The sequence below is a fragment of the Mustela putorius genome, unplaced genomic scaffold (genome assembly GCF_011764305.1).
Source record: "Mustela putorius furo isolate JIRA1106 unplaced genomic scaffold, ASM1176430v1.1 tig00000281_pilon_pilon_pilon, whole genome shotgun sequence".
Classification (NCBI taxonomy): domain Eukaryota; kingdom Metazoa; phylum Chordata; class Mammalia; order Carnivora; family Mustelidae; genus Mustela; species Mustela putorius.
Genome location: NW_025421343.1, coordinates 16,935,954 through 16,957,110, shown reverse-complemented (window position 1 = coordinate 16,957,110; position 21,157 = coordinate 16,935,954). Strand labels below are relative to the sequence as shown.

Here is a 21,157-nt window from a genome sequence, read left to right as displayed (position 1 = left end):
TTTTTGAGGAACCTCCATGCTGTTTTCCAGAGTGGCTGCACTGGCTTGCATTCCCACCAACATTTCCCCTTTCTCCACATTCTCGCCAACACCTGTCGTTTCCTGACCTGTTAATTTTAGCCATTCTGACTGGTGTGAGGTGGTATCTTATTGTGGTTTTGATTTGTATTTCCTTGATGCCGAGTGATGTTGGGCACTTTTTCATGTGTCTGTTGGCCATCTGGATGTCTTCTTTGCAGAAATATCTGTTCGTGTCCTCTGCCCATTTCTTGATTGGATTATTTGTTCTTTGGATATTGAGTTTGATATGTTCTAGATTTTGGACACTAGCCCTTTATCTGATATGTCATTTGCAAATATCTCCTCCCATTCTGTCAGTTGTCTTTTGGTTTGTTGACTGTTTTCTTTGCTGTGCAATAAGTTGTCAAGTTTATGCTGACTTGTTACAGCAGGTAGGGAAGGAATACAGTCTTGTCAGCTCCATGGTCAGGAGTTGGCCTCATTCCCGTAGGTGGGGAGCCATTGGCAGGGTTTAAGCAAGGAAGTGATGCAATCTGGCTCTGATCTCTGACCTTGGGAAGCATGGATCATAGGGGCTAGGGTGAGGACACAGGGAGAACAGGTGGGACACATGCCTTGGGCCAGTGCAGGATCATTTCGGTGTCGCCGGTGCCTACCCACCCAAAAACCCCTGGAACTGTTCGCTGGAGAGTGTAGAAAGATCCAGAAGCATAGCACATCTTTTACTGAGCCTTCACCCTCCATCCCGGCTAGTTATCATTCCAAGAGTGATGACTCCCAAGATTCCGAACCTCCCACCATGCCCAAGTTCAAAGCAGCCATTTTATCCATGCCATTAGCTTTGCCCAGGCTGCCTGCTGGCTTCAGGCCCTCCCTCAGCTCTGCCCTCTCTCCTCCCCCTCTTCAGAGTCAACCACAGGAGACACGGTTTTCCAGTAAAACCCAGATGCAATTTTCATAAATCTTGGGTCATGTGGGAACATGCACACCCATGTATGCCACACACGGAAGTAGCCAACTAAGCCTGTGTGAATGTTCCTGGAAGGGTCTGTGTGTGTGCCGGGGGACAGCCTGTGGGGCGGAGAGTGGCCACCAGCAGACCAGCGGGGGGCCTTCTCTGAGCCCCTAATCCTGGTTCCCAGAGGCTGAAGAAAGAGGCAGAAAATGCTTTCCGAATGGCCATCCAGAGGCAGCGTGGCACCCAAGGCAGCCGCGCCCTCCACCCCGGGGGTCCCTTAGCCTCACTTTCTCTATCTGTAAAATGGGGATAATGGTACCCGCTTGCTGGGGCCGCAAGGAGGACTAACGGAAATACAGAGGGTTCTGTCTCCTACAGCAGTGCCTGACAGGACTTAGGGGATGAGGTAAATCCCTGTGGAATCGCGACTATGGAATGAATGAAATGTGCACTATATTAAATTTGGCACAACATGCCCCATTTCTTAGGCTCTGAAGTCCCCACCTTGTGGCAAGAGGTGAGGGGAGGGCCTGTATACCAGGTGGGCTCCAGCAGGAGACCGTGGCTGGTTGTGCAACACAGCTCTGCATGTGTGTGTGTGTGTGCTTGTGGTCACGCACGGTCCTGTGGATATGTGTGTGTGTGTGTGTACTGAGCTTCTCGCTGGACTGGGCGTCGTGTCTGCTAAAGATAATGCCGATGCTGGTAAGGTTCAACCAGGTCTGCAGGTGAAGGTTGGCGACTGGACAAAACTTAGCTGGGCAGCAAACCGGTGGAAGAATAAGGTGGGTCTGGGTGGTGAGATGCACACGACTGTCCCGGGCTCACACTCAGTTCACGCCTTCACTCCCTCAGTTCGTCCATTCATTTTCTGGGTCATCTAGCGTGAACTCAGATCCTAGGCTCAGTAACAGGGATTCCCAGTTATCTCTAGGTTGTTTTCCGCTCTCAAGGGGGGCCAGTTGGCCAGGGATGAGGTGGGCGGGGAGTGCGTGCAGAAGGCTGCCATCAGGGCCAGCAGGGGGCGCTGTAAGCTGAGAGGCGTCAGGAGATGGACAGAGGTGGCTCTGCGTGGACCCCTCTCTAAGACAGATGCAGTCACCCCATCCCATCAGGGTCTGGGGAAAGCATGCTGGGGTTTGGATCCTGGACGTGTCACCGTCACTGTGGCCTGTAAAGTGGGTATAATAATTTGTCCACATCCTGACTTTGTCGTGAGCATCTAATGAGTTACCGGCATGAGGTATGGTTACAGTCCAGGCTCAGCGCTCCCTCTGTTGGCATCTTTCCCGTGGTCATTATAAAAGATCCACAAGAAGGGGAGTTGGGGTGTAAATAGAGAGTGCGGGACAGCCAGCCTAAAATTCCCAAATGCCCTGAGCACCCCAGGGGTCCAGAGTCTCCAAAGGAGGCTCCAGCTGGTGGACTGTGGTGGCTAATTTTATAGGTCTGACTTGGCTAGGGCGTGGCACCCAAATATTTGGTCAAACACCTAGAATCTAGATGTTGCCGTGAAGGTATTTTTTTAGGTGTGATCAGCCTCAACCCAATAGACTTTGAGTAAAGCAGATTGCCTTCCACAAGGTGGGTGGGCCCCAGCCAAAAACCCATCCTCCCCAAGCTGGAAGGAGTTCTGCCTCCAGACTGCCTTTGGATGCAGGCTGCATCAGCTCTTCCCTGGGTCTCCGGCCTGCCACATGCCTTGCAGATTTTGACTTCTCAGCCCCATGACTTCATGAGACAGTTCCTTAAAATAAATCTGCCTCTTATCCTCCGTCCCTCTCAATAGGATGGGCACATACACAACACACATCCCGTTGGTTCTGTTTCTCTAGAGAACCCTGACGAATACAAGGGCCTCGAGCAGGTCCTCAGGCAAAATTCTCTCACTTCCTCCAGAAGTAACCACTTTTTCTCCTCTTCTTGGGTGCTGGGTCAAGGTCACGGAGGCGAGAGAGGCTGAAGGAATTATAAGGCGCTTCTGACTTGGCTGAAAATTAAAATAACTTCTGGAGAACAAGCATGCACGAACCCGACATGACTCAGACGCGGAGGGCTTCGAGCCTTGGCCAGCAGGCACACATTTGGCAAGGGTGCTCCGTCCTTTCCTAGACCTAAAAGGCATCAAAACATCTGTGTTTCCATTAACAAAATGCTGACAGGACACATAGCTGTGGCTTAGAAGAAACCAGCTCAAGAGACAGCCCCTCTGAGGTCTGAGGGGTCATCCGCGGTCGCCTGGAGGGGTCTCAGAAGCTACTGTCACTGAGGGGCACTTGGGAATTGTTACTGTGTCAGTACTGTCACTGTAAGGAAGACCACCAAGCCAGGTCACATGAGAACAAAAGCCTCAAGGACCCCCACTCCCCCACCATGCACACTCTGGAGTTTCACCCATGCCCTCAGGTGCCTTGAGAGCCAAATCTGGGTCTTCACTTTCATTTATAAATTGAACCCATGTAGCTGGAAGGCCTGGGTGCAGTGGCAGGGGTCAGGCCTACTGGGTTCCGTCATGGTGACAGAGTGAGCTGGGGCAAGGGGTGCATAATGTCTTCGTCTGTGTCTATCCCGGCAGGTAAGGTCCTGAGGTCTACAACGGCTCTGAAGGCAACCTCTACCAGGGCACTAGGTAGTCTCAGAGAAAGGGAGCGTCGTGAGCTCTGAGGAGTGTCCATTAGATCCTCTGGAGTCAATATTATGAGAGAATGGGTTGGGGGGAAGGTGGGTAAGATTTCCCTGGGGCGGCAGGATGTGTGGAGCATAAATCTGTGACTGTGTTACTTCCAAGAGCCTCTGGACCAACGCCTCCACCCTCCCAGCTCTCAGCGCTGGCCCGTGTGCTTCAGAATCATCTATGCCACCTCCACCCAGCTTGGGAACGTCTAGGTGGGGTGACTTCAGTTGATACCTCCTTCACTGGCTCACACCTTCTCTGCAAATGTTGCCATGGGCCTTGAGGGATGTGAAGTGCCCGCCCCTTCTAAGGGTTTGATCTCACACGTCGTAAATCCTGGCCTTTTCTTCTCAAAGGTTGAAGAGTTTCACTGCATGTCTCTTCTTGGTTCCATTTCAAAGAAGGTTATTAACCCAAAGAAATGGAAACTATTTTTTGTTATTTATTGTCAATGGCAGAAGCCAGGCGTGGAGCCAGATTTTGAAGGGATGGAAACTTAACACCAGTTGAGGGGATCTCTTCAAGAAAAATATTAAAAATGAGGCCCCCCCACCCCAAGGGGCCCTGGAAGAGGCCTTTGAAAGTTGGGGCCGTGATGCGGCAACTTCGTCAGCCTCTGGGTTTCACCCTTCCTTCCTAGCATGGCGATCTCCCCTCACTAGCCCCATCTGGATTTGACCTTTGCCCAGGCGTGGCTTTGGTGAGCTTTCCCACCGAATGGGAGGTTGTCTGTGAAAGGGCACATGGAGCCTGTGGTGGTTGTTACGGTTGGGGTCTGAGACCTTGAGACGGGCGGGGGCTGCCCCAAGCCAGCCGTTGCGGTGGGAGGACCAGGCTTCAGTACAGGTGGGTGATATGGAAGGTGGGGCCTGCTTCCTGTCCCCCCCAGCCCCGGAGGCCCTTGTGGGTCCTCTCGGATCAGCCTTACCAAGGGCTACATGGACAAAGAGGAAATAACTTGTTTCCCAGGACGCTGCTTCTGGCGGCCCAGAGCAGGATGGGGTAGGGGTGACAAATGGAGTCCCTTCCCCCAGACTGGGAAGAGCAGTCAGAAGTGGAATGGAGGCCCTGGGTCCTATGAGTTACTGTGCTTGTTGGCATGGAAACAAGGCCACGCCCTGGTGGGGAGAAGGAAGAGCTGATCTAGAACCCTCGTTCTGTGGTCCAGGGTTCATGAGATGAGGCTGGTATGTGTATGTGCGTGTTTGATCCAACAGTTTAAAAAAAAACCCCAAAAGTTAGCAATCTGAGTATGGGACTTGTTCTTTGTTTTGGTGTGTTTTCAGGATTTGAACCATGTGGCAGGGAACATGTCTTATTTTTATGATCGAGCAAAAGGATAAAGGTTTCTCGGTTTGGAAAGGGGAAGCACGTAGCTTCTCAGTCCCCTCCAATGACCTCTTTTGTTCCCACAATGCAGACCTCTCGAGGACTTGGTCTGTGAGGGTTCTGTACTGCACCCCACTCTGTAGATGAACCCAGTTATAGCCCGTGCCCAAGCCCCACTCCAGGTGACAGATCCTGAGCGTGGGTCTCAAAGTATCCATTTCTAGCACTTTGGGAATAAGGAACTCCCATGTTAGTAGCAACCACCACACAGACTCAGCAAACCTCATATCAAAAGGCCAGAATTCTCTCTGTTCCTTGGCACCCTCCCTCGCCCTGACTCTGGCACCCTGGCTTGCCAAGAGCAGAAGGATCTCTTTTTTTCTCTCTCTTTTAATTCTTGGGAACTTTATTTCTTTTATTTTTTTCTAGTTTTATTGAGCTATGATTGACATCTATACCAATCGACAATATATTGACAAATATTGATTTATGTATCTGTGCTGTGAAATAATCACCACAGTACATTAACATCACCTTACATTATTACAGGTTGTTTTTCTCTTGTGAGGAGATCTTTGAAGATCTACTCTCTCAGCAACTTTCAAAAATACAATACAGTACAGCTAGCTATAGTCACTATGTTGTACATTACATTCCAGAACTGATTTACCTTATAACCGGAGGTTTATTCCTTCTGACCCCCTCCACGCATTTCCTCCACCCCCCCAACCCCTCAACTCAGGCAACCACCTGTCCGTTTGCTGTGATCTGTGGGTTTGGTATTTTAGATTTCACATATAAGTGAGTGCATATAGCATTTGTCTTTGACTTATTTCACTTAGTATCATGCCCTCAAGGTCTAGCTGTAGCTAGTCTCAAATAGTAAGATTTTCTTCTTTTCTATCGCTGAATAATATTCCATTGTTTATATATACCACTTTTTTTTTTAATCCTTTCATCCATTGGTGTGCACTGAGGTTGCTTCCATATTTTGACTAGTGTGAATAATGCTACAACAAACACGGGGCTCCAGATGTCTTTCCAAGAGAGTGATTTTGTTTCCTTTGAGTATATCCCCAGACATAGAATCGCTGGGTGATGTGGTAGCACCATTTTTAATTTCTTGAAGACCCTCCATACTGTTTTCCACAGTGGCTGCACCAATTTGCATTCCCACTAACAGTGCACAAGGGTTCCCTTTTCTCCACATCCTCGCCAATACTTGTTCTTTCTTGTCCTTTTGATACTAGCCCTTTGGCAGGTGTGAGGTGATATCTTATTGTGGTTTTGATTTGTGTGTCCCTGAAGATGAGTGATGTTGAGCATCTTTTCATGTACCTCTTGGCCATCCAGATGTCTTCTTTGGAAAAATGTCTATTCAGTTCCTCTGTCCATTTTTTAATTAGATTTTTTTTTTTTTTTTTTTTGCTATCGAATTAAATGAGTTCTTTACATATTTTGGATATTAACCTCTCATCAGATAGATGATTTGAAATTTTTTTTCTCCCATTCTCTAGGTTACCTTTTCATCTTGTTGATGGGTTTCTTTGCTATGCTAACGTTTTTTAGTTTGATGTAGTCCTGCTTGTTTATTTTTGCCTTTTTTTGCCTTTGCTTTGGGCTTTAAGTTCAAAAAATCATTGCCAGGAATAATGTCAAGAAGCTTATCCCCTATGTTGACTTCTAAGAGTTTTGTGGTTTCAGGTCTTATGTTCAAGTCTTTCATCCAGTTTCAGTTAGTGTTTGTGTTTGCTATAAGATAGAGGTCTAGTTCCGTCCGTTTGCACGTGGCTGTCCTGTTCTCCAGACACCACTTATTGAAGATGCTGTTGTTTCCCCATTGTGTGTTCTTACCTTCTTTATCATAAAATTAATTGACCACAAGTGCATGGGTTTATTTCTGGGCTCACAAAGTTCTTTCTTACACCTACTGAATCCTGTGAGCCTCACCCCTGTGAGATTACAGGCAGGGATGGGCCAGGCTTTCGAGATCTTGCCTCAGCAAGTCTGCCTGAAACCCTGCCTTTGCCCTCCCTAGCTGGGATGCTGCCCTACTGTGCTTGGTCTTGAAGGTTTTTCCATTGTGGCCGGCCGGGTAAGCACAACTCACCTGTAATGAGCCCTGGGAGGTTGGCGCCTATTGTCCACTGTGTGAGGGCTGGGAAGGGCTCTGGAAAGGGTCACTAGAAGCAGAGGATAGCTGTGCCTGGGCCTAGGAGCTAGTTGAACACACTTGGATGCTCAGCGGCCAAGTGGAACCTAGGCCTCTTTCCCTCTACATACTCTGACCTTCTTTCTCTACTTACTGGAGCCCCATGGCACCACCCCTGGGCTCCTAGCGGAGGTCTTGGCACTGGTCTCCTAGCCCGCACTTCAAAATGTAGTCCTTCCGTGTCCCCCAGGGCAACTGTGGCCCAGGGAACCCACTCCCAGCTGTCAGAGCCCTGGCCACCTTATACGAAAGGGAGGCAGCTGCTGGACTGGCTGAATGTGGTCAGAGATGTGTCCTCCACTCCCTCCCCACAGCCTGCCCCCACTGCCATGCTCCCTCACCTGCCACTCACGCAAGAGTCCAAAGTCTGAGCCTGAGGGATATTTTGCTTGGGTCATACCGTTATCAATTGCTAGTACAAATTAATCAGTGAGAGCATTCACCACAGAGGGATGTGTGAAGAACAAATGAGACAGGGCCTAAGACAGTCCACTGGGGCCCCTACAGCCCCACTGGGGTTTGGGGGTTGGGTTGGTGACTCTGGGATGGAAGTCACTAGGGTTCCCATTTCGGCTCTATCACTCCTAAGCGGCGTGAGGTAGGGAATGTCACTCAACTTTCAGCCTGTACATTTTCATCTGTGAAAGCGAGACCGCCACAGGCCCTCACAGGGTTGCTCCCAGCCAGCAGTAGTCTTTGAAGCAGACTTAGCTTTGTAAACTGTGATGAACTCACAAATGTAAATTACACACAAGTCACGAAACCATCTATGAAAAAACGCTTCTCATCACGTCTCAGCCTTTTGGCTAAGATCAAGTGTATAAGCAGCTTCTTCTTTTTTTCTCTTTAAGGGAGGGGATGTGGATGTGGGGAATCAGGTCTGGGTGGGCCGGTAGAGGATAGATGGCAGGAGGTCGCTGCCCTGGCGCCCCCAAACCTGCATGGGAAGGAAAACAAACAAAACTTCTCTTCCCAGCAGTTACATTTGGGGCTAGGCCCAGTCAGGCCCTGGTAGGGTCGAGGCCAAGGAGTCCCCATGGATTAACGAGTCCAGGGGCAACTGGGGATTCAGCTGTGTCAAAAGCATCCATTGAATCAGGGCAGTGAGTCATCCGTTTGGTGAAATCCCCAAGGTGCAGCAGCGGCCTGGCAGCCTCCCTGGGAGACCGCGGCGGCAGTGCCCCACTGGCGAGCCTGGAAGCCTCCAGAGGCTGCGGCGGCCATGTGACTCCCAGCCACCCTGCTGCCTTTTAGAAAATTTTTTTAAAATGATAAAAACTGGGGCGCCTGGATGGCTCAGTGGGTTAAGGTCTCTGCCTTCAGCTGGGGTCATGATCTTGGGGTCCTGGGATCGAGCCCCACATCGGGCTCTCTGCTCTGCGGAAAGCCTGCTTCCTCCTCTCTCTCTGCTTGCCTCTCTGCCTACTTGTGATCTCTGTCTGACTTGTGATCTTTGCCTTTGAAATAAATAAATAAAATCTTTTTAAAAAAAACAACATGATACAAACCAGGACTCATAGAAAAAAAAATGGGGTATAAAAAAGAAAATTAAAAATGATCCATAAGCCTGTCCCAGACTGTCCTCATTAACTTCTTGATGTTCTCCTTCGTTCTGTGCAGGTGATGGGAGTCAGGTTAGGCAAGGCTCTGCCGAGGTAATGCACGGGCCCCAGGAGACTCCCCCTCCCCAACCAAGGCCAAGGGCCTACTGTGTTCACCCCCTTCTTTACTCCTTTTCAAGTCCTGGCTCCTAAAGGTAATTGAGACTGCAAAGCTGGAGGTATTTATCACTAAGTGTGATGCTGGGTGTTCCTTTAAGTGAGGTAGTCTTTATCATGATAAGCACATGCCACCTTATTCTGTTTTTTAATTTTTTCTTTTTTCCCCCAAAGACTTTATTTATTTATTTGACACACACACACACAGAGAGAGAGAGAGAGAGCATAAGCAGGGGGAGCGGCAGGCAGAGGGAGAGGGGGAAGCAGGCTTCCCGCCCAGCAGGGAGCCCGATGCGGAGCTCATCCCAGGACGCTGGGATCATGACCTGAGCTAAAGGCAGACACTCAACCCACTGAGACACTCAGGTGCCCCCCCTTGTTCTGGTTTTAAAGCTTTCTCCAGACGGTCGGAACGGGGCGTTGACTGTCACCGAACGCTTCTTTACCTTTACTGAGGTTCTTGCATCTTTGCCTTGTTCCATTTTTAAAAGCACAGGAAGCATGGAGCCTTCCTGTTTCTCCGTTTTATATGCTTTATCATCCAGCTGTTTTTAACAATGCCCAAGAGAAAAAGAAAGAATGAAGTCACCAAGCCCAGATCTCAGAGCACAGATTCCGAGCGGAGAATGAGGGAGTCTTTTGAAGGAACAGACTGATGATAAGTCACTTTGGGTGGAATGAACTGCTGAATCACCCAGTGGCTCAGAATCGTGGGTTCTGCCCTTGACTCTGAAAAGCAGGAGCTTTGTTTTTGTTGGGAGGCGAGCTGGCGCCGTGATCTGTGGGCTCGGGGGGAGCGTTGTTCCGGTGACCTGACTCAGCCCCGGGTGTCGGGGTGCCTGGTGAGGCTGCGGGGGCCATCGGGGGCCCAGGGGCCTGGGTGGCTGCCGGGAGCTGAGAGCAGCCACAGCGGTGGCGGTGCTGACCCCTTCTCTCCCCAGAACTGTCTCAACAAACAGCAGCTCCTCACGGCCATCCGCCAGCTGCAGCAGGTGCTGAAGGGGCAGGAGACCCGCTTCGCCGAGGGCTTCCGCAGCATGAAGAGCCAGCTGGCGGCGCTGCACCACTCGGTGGCCAGAGCGGGCCCGGACTCCCCCCCAGGTGGGTCCCTGCATCGATGCTGCTGTGGGCCCCCGCCCACACCTGCCCCTGTCCCGGAGTAGACCCCCAGGCCTTCCCCTGCCTCACCTCCCGTGGTGGTGGGCGGGGACACTTGTCCACCCCGGCTGGTCAGGAGCATGGGGGGAGGGCGTGAAGAGCATCTGCTGGTTCTCCTCTCCCCCATCTGACTGTCACCCAGTTCCTCTCAGACCTGTTTGTTCTAGGCTTGATAACATTCCTCCACATGTCCTTACAGAACTGTCGAGAGCCACGGTTCCTGGAGCCTGAGCGGCTTTTCCCTTCCCTGTCCCCACCCAGGTGGACTTGGGTTGGTTCCTTTTTTTTTTTTTTTAAGATTTTATTGATTTGTCAGAGTGAGAGCACAAGCAGGGGAAGAGGCAGAGGCAGAGGGAGAAGCAGGCTCCCCACTGAGCAGGGAGCCTGATGCGGGACTTGATCCCACGACCCTGAGATCGTGACCTGAGCCAAAGGCAGACGCTTAACCGACTGAGCCACCCAGGCATCCTTTTTTTTTTTTTTTTTTTTAAGTTCATAGACTATTTTTTTCGGGCAGTTTTAAATTCCCAGCAGAACTGAATGGAAAGCACAGAGAGTTCCCTCCCCAAACACACACATGACCTCCCCTCCACCAACGTCCTGCACCAGTGGGGCACGCCTGCCACAGCCCATGAAACAGCATTGACGTCAGTTTCTCAGGCATGACAGTCCTCTGACGTGAGCCCCCCCACTGGTGGTGGTGGTGGGTGGACGGGTTGCTGCTCAGGCCAGTTCCCATTCAGTGAGGTTCCTGTGGGTCCCTAGACTCCCTCCCAGAGGGTAGGACTCTGAGAGACAGAGGGCATTTCCCTGGTGGTCCCAGTCACAGCTTTCACCACGGAGCCATTGCACGGGTGACTAGATTCTTCCACCTGGCCTCCAGGTGGCTTCTCCTCAGGGTCACAGGGGTCACGGGGACAACCTAGGGAATATCTGATGTCATATACTCACTTCAGACACATCTATCAAGGGCCCTCTTTGTGGTGTTTGTGGTGTGAGATGAAGTTTTCTGGAGAAGACAGTGGATTTCCTACCCCTTCGGGATCTGGTAGCAGATCTGGAGTCTCACCAGATGAGTCTCACTAAGCTGGCGGCTGCTGTTTTCCTTGGCTCCCCCGGGGCAGAGCTAGGCTGACCCACCAGTGTCCTCACACTTTCCAAGGCAACCTGAGGCCCTGGCCTGCAGGGCGGTTCATGGCAGCCAGATTCCAAGACGCAGGCAGGACATGCTTCCTTTGTGCTACAGATGCAGAAACTGAGGCCAAGAGAAGTTGAGTTAGCAGCACTAGGTACTAAATCTGCATTTTTTTTGTTCCTGCTAGAGGCTCAAATGCATGGAGCCTTTCTGCTTTTCCAGGATCACAGCTTCTAGGGTCCCTGGAAGCTTCCAAGAAGAACGTGCAAGAGATCCTTCATAAAACCGCCCCACCTGTGTTAGAGAACTCTGTCCGCTGGAACAGACAGAGAGGTAGCTGTTGTGACATTACTGATCTTCTCAATGCCAGATTCAGGGTCTTTCTTCCCTGAACCATATGAGATTTTTTTAAATGGCCAATTCTCTTTTTAGATATTGCCACAGTGCTGCTGCCTCTCCCCTGGGCTGGACATGGAGGCGAGCAGCTGTCAGGTTCAGGGCTGGGGGTGCTGGGCCTATACCCAGAGTAGCCAGAAGTTTGCAGGTTGTAGGCAAATGATCTTTCACTTTTTTTTTTTTTTTTTTTTTTTAAGGGCATTTGCAGGGAGCCAGAAAGAATACTTTCTAGTTCTGGAGAATTCTTGGCCTTCCTCTTTCTGGCTTCTGGGAATCGCCCTCCTATTTTCCCAGCCTTTCTCTCTAGGGAAGATCACACCCGATCAGCGTCAGGGCTTTACCCCGGCAGTCTCATGTGTTCCCGAATCTCTAGGATCGCTTCACTGCTGAGCTCGTGCCTTACACAGTAACCTCATTCCAGAAGGTGCGGGAGCTTCTACCCTGGAGCCTCACCACATCCTGCTCCTTATGAACCAGCCAAAGGACACATCCTTTCACTGGACAGAGGCCCATTGCTCCCACCTGAGAAGTGACTGCAAACTGATTTTTCATCAGTCTGTACCCATTTGTTAACTCCACTAACATTTACTGAGCACCTACTGTGTGCCCAGTGCTGTTGCCTTTACTCAGGTTATGATTCACCTGTGAGTTGCTCCAGCAGGTAGAATTTCTTTTTGGAAGATTTTAAAGATTTTTCATTCCCCAGAGAGACACTACCCCCTCCCCGTAGCACCTCCCCCACGCCCGCCATCCTGAGCATCCAAAATCCCTTTCTGCACAATAAAGTAGTTGCTATTGGAAAAGAGGTATGAAGCTATTTGCAGGGACTGAGGCCGCAGCCTGGGAGAAGGTCCGCACGGGGACGTGAGCCCACAGTCGCTTCCATCTCACAGAGTGTTTATCACTGCGTGCCCTGTTGCAGGTTTACTAAAGGAAAGGGGTGTGGCAGTGGTCCCCTGGTAACCAGAGGGCACTGCGAGTCCTCGGAGGGGCCAGCTCATGCCCATCCGCACAGGCCAGCCTGCCTGGGACAGGGGTAGCCCGTCAGGGTCCAGGGTGCCTCCTGATCACCGTCTGGGCAGACGGTCCCCTCATGGTCGACGGTGAGTGATTCTCCCGTCACTCACTGCAGCTCGCTGCAACCGTCACCTCTTTCCCATCAGTCTAAAACCCAAGAGCATTTTCTAAATGACACTTGGAACTTAACCTTAAAGCATTGTAGGGGCACCTGGGTGGCTCAGTCGGTTAAGCATCTGCCTTTGGCTCAGGTCATGATCTCAGGGTCCTGGGATCGAGCCCTGCATCAGGCTCCCTGCTCAGGGGAAAGCCTGCTTCTCCCTCTGCCTCTGCTGCTCCTCTCACCCCAACTCCCCTCACTCCTGACCACCCACTCGTGGGCTCTTTCTCACTTGTGCTCTCTCTCTTTCTCAAATAAATAAGTAAAATCTTTTTTTTTTAAGATTATTTATTTATTTATTTGACAGAGAGAGATCACAAGTAGGCAGAGAGGCAGGCAGAGAGAGAGAGAGAGAGAGGAGGAAGCAGGCTCCCTGCTGAGCAGAGAGTCCGATGCCGGACTCGATCCCAGCACCCTGAGATCATGACCTGAGCCGAAGGCAGCGGCTCAACCCACTGAGCCACCCAGGCGCCCCAAATAAATAAAATCTTAAACAAAAAACCCAAAAGGCGTTTTAGAAGTGGCTCTGAATTGCCAACTAAACAAAATGCAAATCCACCTGTCCCACCTTTGGGACTTTGACACAACGAATGCTGGTTGTGGGAGGCAGCCAGCCGCAGGGAGAGGAGGAGTGGGGAGGCCGTCTGTCCCCCGCAGCCAGCAGCATGCCTTCAGGAAATCCACTCGTTTCTGCCTTTGTGGCACAGCCAGTGTTTCAGCCTCCCCCTCACCCCATCTCTGCTCCCAGCTCCCGCCCTGGTCCACACTACCTTCATCTCCGGCTTCTGCCTCCTCTTCTTCCTGCCTTACACCTGACACTTCACGCTCAGGCTGCAGCCCGCTGCTGCCGTTCCCATGGAAGTTGGCCATTTCCTGCCCTGGATCACACCCTTGCGGGCTCCCTGATGCCTCTCTGACTTCATCCCCAACTGCTTTCCAGCTAGTCTCTACTGCAGCCATTGTGTTGCCCTTGACATTCCTCAGACCTGCCAGGCACACTCCTACCACAGGGCCTTTGCACCAGCTTGTTCCCTCTGCCCTTTCCAGATATCTGCAGGCTTATGCCTTCATTTCTTCAGCTCTGCCCCCATGAAGCCTACCCTGACCACCACACTGGCATTCCCAACACCACTCCCTACCGTATCTTCTGTATGACACTTACCACCTCTTAGCACGTTCTGCCATCTGCTTATGGAGAATCTTGGTCATTGGTGGGCATCCCTGTTAGAAGGGGGCTTCCTGAGAGCTGAGTTTTGCTGTTTTGTTCACTATCCCAAGCACCTAATCTACTGCCTGGCACATGGTAACCGCTCAATAAAGAAATGTTTCATTCGTTCATTTGTTCAAGAATTATTTATCAGCCACTCACTGTGTGCCAGGCTCAGGGCTGGTGCTAGGGCCTCATCAGCGATGCAAGGCCACGTGAGGTCCCTACCTTCTTGCGCTGCCTTTGGAGGGAGAACACTGACAACATGTGTAGAAACAAATACATTGAGAAGACAACTCCAATAATTACATATGCTAAGAAGAAAGCAAGGTTCAAGGGGATAGAGATGGCCTGAGGATGTTTTAAATAAGTGAGGGGACCAGAGAACACTCTGAGAGGTGGTAGCAATTGAGTTGAGACCTGAAGAGTGAGAAGGAGCCAGAGAGAGGATGTTCTGGGGAAAGAATATTCCAGGCCAAGAAAAGAGCATTAGCCAAGGCCTAGAGGCGAACTTGACCCCGGCCTGTTCAGAAGGCCTAAGAAACCCAGGAGGGCTAGAGCTCCTGGGAGGCAAGAGTGGGTGGGCCAGCTGCAACTGGGGTGGGGGGGGGTGTCCCAATTCTGACCCTCCCACACTGCCAGGCCCTGCACCCAACCCTCGGTGTCTCTTGAGACGCCAGCTCTGCTTGCACTAGTGGGCACGTATCACCCATGCCCACGAGTGCTTGGAGGATTCAGTGAGTCATAACATTAAAAATGTCCAGCCCTGGGGCTCCTGGGTGGCTCAGTTGTTAAGCATCTGCCTTTGGCTCAGGTCATGATCCTGGGGTCCTGGGGTCAAGCCCCGGGTTGGGCTCCCTGCTCTGTGGGAAACCTGCTTCTTCCTCTCCCCATCCCCTTGCTTGTGTTCCCACTCTCACTGCCTCTCTTTCAATCTCTCTCTCTGTGTCAAATAAATAAATGAAATCTTTAAAAAAAAACAAAAAAATGTCCAGCCCTGCGCACAGCCTGGAAAAGGCACTCGTCACAGAAGCACATACACATGAGAAGCCTTGGAACTGAGAGATATGTTAAGTGACCATGGTCCTTTGTTTTGTCCTTGCAGTGTCCTGCCCTGCTCTGAATGCCCCCCCAGACGGCAGAAAGTTTGGAAGCAAGTACTTGGTGGATCACGAAGTCCATTTTACCTGCAACCCTGGGTTCCGGCTGGTTGGGCCCAGCAGCATGGTGTGTCTTCCCAACGGCACCTGGAGGGGGGAGCAGCCCCACTGTAGAGGTACAGACCCTCCTTCTCTGCTGGATAAAAAGGGTCATTCCACAGGACATGTTCTGCTTGATTCCTCCGCCATTCCTCGGCTGCAGAATAGTGGCCCACATGTCCGTTGACTCACCTCCGGGCCAGGCCTGGACCGGCCTGCACAGTCTCTGCCAAACCCTCTCATCAATTTTGTCTTGTTCTGCATGTGGGGAAATCGAGGCATGGAGAGGTGGAGGAGCATCCAGCAGGGGGAGCAGGCTAAGCTGATTCACTCCCAGACACTCTGACCCCAGAGTCTGTGCTCCTAGACACCTCCCTCCAGATACTGGTGATATGATCTTCCTGATGTTCTGGGGCGGTAGTTTGCAAGAGCACTGATGGCCTGTAGGGTTCAAGACATTCCCGGGTGTCTTTTGTGTCTGCTCTGGGACTTGGTGTGGACAGGATCCAGGAGAGACCTCGGGGATAGGGAGTAGACATGAAAAGGTTTCTCTTCTGTCTGTGCTTGGTTCAACAACTGTGCTTTCTTGATGTGGAGGAAAATCAGACTTAGCATTCTCTACCAAAAGAGGCTTTTCAAAAGTCTGTGGTCAGAAAGTCATGGATGCCAGTCATGTTCAGAGCAGGGCTCACAGGATGGCCTGCTGGGGCAGAATGTTCATGATTTTAGCCCAAGAATTGAAAGGGAAATGCAAATGTTACGGAAATAAGCATGTTGTCAAGAGTGGCGTAGAGAGGATTTGAGAGCATAAGGAACTTGGAAACATAACGGAACATTAGAAAATATATCATCTGGGGCGCCTGGGTGGCTCAGTCAGTTAAGCGTTCAACTCTTGATTCTGGCTCAGGTCAAGATATTCAGGGTTGTGAGATTAAGCCCTACATTGGGCTCCACACTGAGCATGGGGCCTGCTTAAGATTCTCTCTCTCCCTCTCCTTCTGCCCCCTGTCATCTCTAAAGACAGACAGTGTGGCTTGACATGTGGAGACCCAGCAGCCAGAACCACATTCATGGATTTAGACCTCCATTCCCCATCTCCTGGGAAAAACAAAGGTTTGAAGGTTGATTGCTGATAACCAGCTCTCAGACCTAGCTGCGAACCAGCAGAGAAATATAAGCTGCGTAGCTGGCAAGCACACCAGGGGAAATGCCAGTATCTGGATTTACCCTTGACCCTGAAAAGCCTCCATCCAGGCTAATCACCTTACAGGTGGACAAGCTATGGCAGCCGAGGTGGAAACACAATGGCATTTCATGGTCATTGCTTTGGGTGTCTGTATTTTTTAAATTACAGATTGAGTTACGGACCCCAGTTGATTTCTTTCTCACAGCACTCAGGTGCTCGGATGGCTGCATCATCCTTTCTGGGGTGTCCCCTGCAGCCTACTTGGCCACGCCCCAGATCACGGCTGCCCAGATGGCAGCCAACTCCCCACCACCATAAACGGCGCCAGCAAGGTCTTCTGCTCTCCCCTCTTTGTCACCGGGGCTGTCTCTCTGGGTTTGGAGTTGAGGGCAGCTGGCCACATGCTCACTTCCTCTGAATCGAGCACTGCCGCGCTGCTCTTCAGCCGGGCTGCCCCAACCCCTTCCCCCAGCAGTGCTGTGCGCACAAACACGCGTTGCCCGTGTGCTGTTTTCTGGCTTGCTCGGGTATTGTCCGTGTAGTCTGTCCTCAGTCGTGATAGGCATTTACAGTGAGCATGATGTGGTTTCAGTGAAAACATGAGTTCACCAGAGGAGAGAGCTGAAAGAATGCCTTTTTAGGTAAATGAGTAAGAAACATCAGACGCTAGGGAACATAGTCGCAAGGAATGGCTTGATTAAAGGAACGCATAGGGGCTTGATAAGGCTAGGAACCCAAAAGGCTCCCCGCAGCCCAGCTCCATCTGAGCAGCTCACTAGGACGCCCCCCACCCCCAGAGGATCCTGGGCCAGCCTCCCTCGGGAGCAGGCATGCCTTAGGTGTCTATTCATGCGTGCATTAGGTGTCTTTTGGCGCCTTGCCTCCCTGCCGCAGGACCCCTCCATGGAAAAGAGGGTCCTACCCCATCGTGATTTGTGTGCCGTGGTTTTCCAATTTTTGGGTCCTCCAGAGTCACCGAGAAAGCTTGTAAAATGCAGGCACTTAGGCCTCAAAAGACCTATTGTGTTGGGTGAGATCTCTGTAGGTGAGACTTTGGCAATCTATATTTTCAATGTGATTCTGACGTTAACTAATTCTGGAGAAACACCCCTCTGCTGGTTCTTGGCACTGCCAGAAGGAGAAGATATTGAAAATTTTGAAGCCCTGATGCACTTTGGGCCCTCACCAATCAGAATGCGAACCTGCAGCAAGCCAAGAGTAGGGCTGTGTCCCGACTGAGCCTGTGTCCACCCCAGCCAGATGACTGACCTGCACACTCTCACCTCCACCCCAATGGACATTTTGGGAGGGCCAGCTTAGTTCGAAGATCAGGGCACCCAGCCCCACTGGGCACTCTCCTTTCCTGAGATGTGGAGAGCAGACTTTTCCCGGAGGACCAAGGCCAAGTGCAGCCAGCAAGTCTCCTAGCCTTCCTCGTTGTCCAACGTGGTGCACTTCCTGACTCTCGCCCCTGAACTTATCACCTCCTTCCACATTTGCATTTGCTCTTTGTTTCCCCTCCCCCTCTGCCTCCTTCCTAGCCATGTGTCCTTCTTCCCTGACCCCCCTGCCTGAGGACTGCTTGGTGCAGCCCACCCTGGACTTTAACTGGGACCACATTCACTATCTAAACTCCAGGAGAGACGGGCTCAGGGAACAAGGAGAGCTCAGATAGGTATTTGTCATCTGTTTAAGTGTAAGCAAAGCATGAGAGTTCACCCTGAGGTGGGCTCAAACAGATACGAGCATAGGACCTCTCCCCAGGTTCGTGGATGGTGCCTGTGTGGACACCTCTGTCCCCAGCAGGGATTTATTCAACTAATGGATGTTATCTCCAGTAAAAGCCTCAAAGGGATGCCACCCAAACCTGTCAGGAGGGAGAAGGAGAGCTTCAATGTGCTATGGGGTGACCTCCTGTAACAGTGTTAGCAGTGTGGGCAGGACATGAGCTGGGGTTCAACAACCCAGTGACCTACACACACACACATGCACACGCACACTCACGCACATGCATACACATCTCAGAGAAGCCTAGAATCTTAGCTATGCATGCCTCCGCTTCATTTTCCATATCCGCCGTCTTGTGGTCATTGTGTCGTGACCACAGAGGGAAAAGAATCTTCTTAATCACAGGGGATTTGTTTCAAGACCCAAAATGTCAGTGCCAGTGAAAGCTCTAGCAGCAATTCAACCCCTCACCCCATCCCCAGCCAGCTGCTCAGAAAGAAGGTGATGAACCCAACTTGGCATAAAAGGAAGTTTCACATAATCCTGCCATTAGAAAGCCCTGTGGGCAGAGGTAGGCTCCAGAGCTCCAAAATGGAAAACAGCCATTTGGCTCCCTGGATTATTTCCCTCTTTGCCTTTCTTTGAAGGGCATGTTTTGAAGAGCTGAAGCTTTCTGCATTGGGAGAACCATCGCCACAGGCCTTTAACAACATTGGTAACCAAAGAAAAAACTTGAGAGAAATAAATAACTTTTCCCCTTACTCCCATGCTGGGAAAAAAGACTTGTTTTTGGCAGTCATCCCCTCCTCCCCTCTTTTTGTGACCTTTATTCATTCATTCATTCAGCCAGTTTTCATTGAGCACCAGCTATGCACAAAAGATTGTGCCAGGTGCTGGAGATTCATGCCAAATCTCAGAGACACGCCCAACCTCATGGGGCTCACCTGCTAAGATGGAAACAAGCAAAACAGACAGGCAAATGCGCAAGTCAAAAATTAGGGGTTTGGGATCCGTGCCTTGAAGGGATCTAAGCAGGAGCTGAGAATCTATATGGTGGGGGCAGGAACATGGGAGGGCCTCTCTGAGGCGGTCATGGGATGCAGAGATGTGGAAGGGCTTGCGGGGTCCATCATCCCATGATGAGTGGGGTGGGGTGCATGACAGGGGGAAGATGCTGTCCCAGGAAGCGGAGTAACATGTGCAGAGGCCCTAAGGAAGGGGAGAACTTGGCATGCTTGCGGAAACAAAAAGAGAAAGCATAGAGCCTTCCTGCTGGGGCAGGTGCGAGGTGAGCCTGACCAAGGAGCGGTGGGGAGACACACAGGCCCGCTCGTGCAGCCTCAGAGACCGGGCGGGAGGCGGGATCGGAGCTGGAGCACAACAGACAGGTGTACGGAGAGAGGTGTGGAATCGGACGTGTGTGTTGCTGCTGTGTGGAAAGTGCGCTGGAGGGGACGGGAAGGGAGCTGAGAAACCACTTAGGGGCGACAGAAGTCCAGTGGAGAGAGATGGCAGAGAGAGAGTGAAAGCACACCCAGAGACAGAACGGATGGAATTTACCATCATCCCACGCGGGCCGCATGCGTGGAGGAGAAGTCAGGGATCCCCGACTCTGCTTGAATGTCGGGGTACGTGGTGTCATTTATAGAGCCCGTGAAGACTGAGCAATGAGTGTAGGCTTGTTTTCAAGCAAGCTGTGTGAGGGCGGTTGACCAGAACTCCATTTTGGACATGTTACGTTAAAACGTCTGTAGGACATCGGAACAGAGCCCCATTAATCCCACCCATGGAGGGCAACGAGCAGAACACCATGTCACCGGTCCCAGTGAGGACTCTGGGCACTTCTGCCCACGGCATCTTAGTCCTGGCATTACCCAGGAAAACACAGCATGGTCAGACACTGGATGGAACCCTCGGCTCACGGAGGGAAGAGACAGAGCAAGGTCACCCTCAGCAGTGGGGGCCAGTTAGGGAGGCCAGCAGCTGACACAGGGCAATTCCTGGGTGGGGGGACCCCTTGTGCTGCAGGGAAGGACACTCCAGCCCCTTCTCATGGAGCTGAAAGATTGAAAGCTGAGGGTTATGGACATCCACACATGAGCAGAACAGAAGAACGCTCGTAGAGCATGAATCAGGGACAGGAGACCGCCCCTTCCCCCAGGAGGGGGTAAGCCCTGCACAGGCGGCATGGGCTCTTGGCCCCATGTCAAGGCAGCGGTCCAGGCCCAAGGCTCATTCTTCTTCGGCCCAATGGGGCTCCTCAGACTGCAGGCCTGAGACTGCCTTTTCCAACAGAGAAGTCAGGTGGACAGTGGGAGGACAGGAGAGACACCCACACTTGGGAGTTACTGGCCTACTGACAGGACTGAAATGCACATAAGAGCAGCGGTGAGGAGAGGGGAGAGATAGAAAACAAGTGGCCCCAACTTGAAGGGCACAGAGAAGTCAGATGGGAAGGGAGGACGTGGGAGACAGGAGGGGCCCGCGGAGGCTGGAGCACCCCAGGAAACTGGAAAAGCAGGGCTGTGACTCTGGATGGAGGGCTCCGAAAAGGCATTTTGCATACAAGGTCCTTCCTCAGAGAAATTGAAAAAAAGGATTTGAGTAGAAAAAGCTTCCTCTGCTAGCCCCTTAGTAGTTACTGCACGACTGGCTGGCTAACTCGCTGAATGATCGAATGAATGCATGAGCGATTATGTTTAAGAAACTGAATTTCCTTCCAGACTTCTCTCTGGGCATCTGTGTATAGATCTTACCACAAGGAAATCTTCATTAACGCTTTCTTTTAAGCATAACCTTTAATGATTATGAAGCACATGCTCCTGAGGGCTATTCTACACTTAAAAAAAAAAAAATTTTATTTATTAGAGAGAGAGGGAGAGAATGCACAGAGAGAGGGAGAAGCAAGCTCCCTGCTGAACTAGAAGCCCAATTTGGGACTCGATCCCAGGACCCTGAGTTCACGACCTGAGTCGAAGATAGACGCTTAACTGACTGAGCCACCTGAGTGTCCCCAAGGCTATTCTACATTTTACTGAACTATCCCTTTGTTGTGTCCA

General features: G+C 51.3%; 1 protein-coding gene across 1 annotated transcript in view; it reads left to right on the top strand.

The window, feature by feature from the left end:
* Positions 1–21,157, top strand: part of FBLN7 (fibulin 7) — a 49,438-nt gene that overhangs the window by 12,822 nt on the left and 15,459 nt on the right. Inside the window, exons 2-3 of the mRNA XM_045079142.1 lie at positions 9,854–10,013; positions 15,091–15,261. Coding sequence (XP_044935077.1) covers positions 9,854–10,013; positions 15,091–15,261 — 331 coding nt within the window. The remainder of the gene's footprint in view (positions 1–9,853; positions 10,014–15,090; positions 15,262–21,157) is intronic.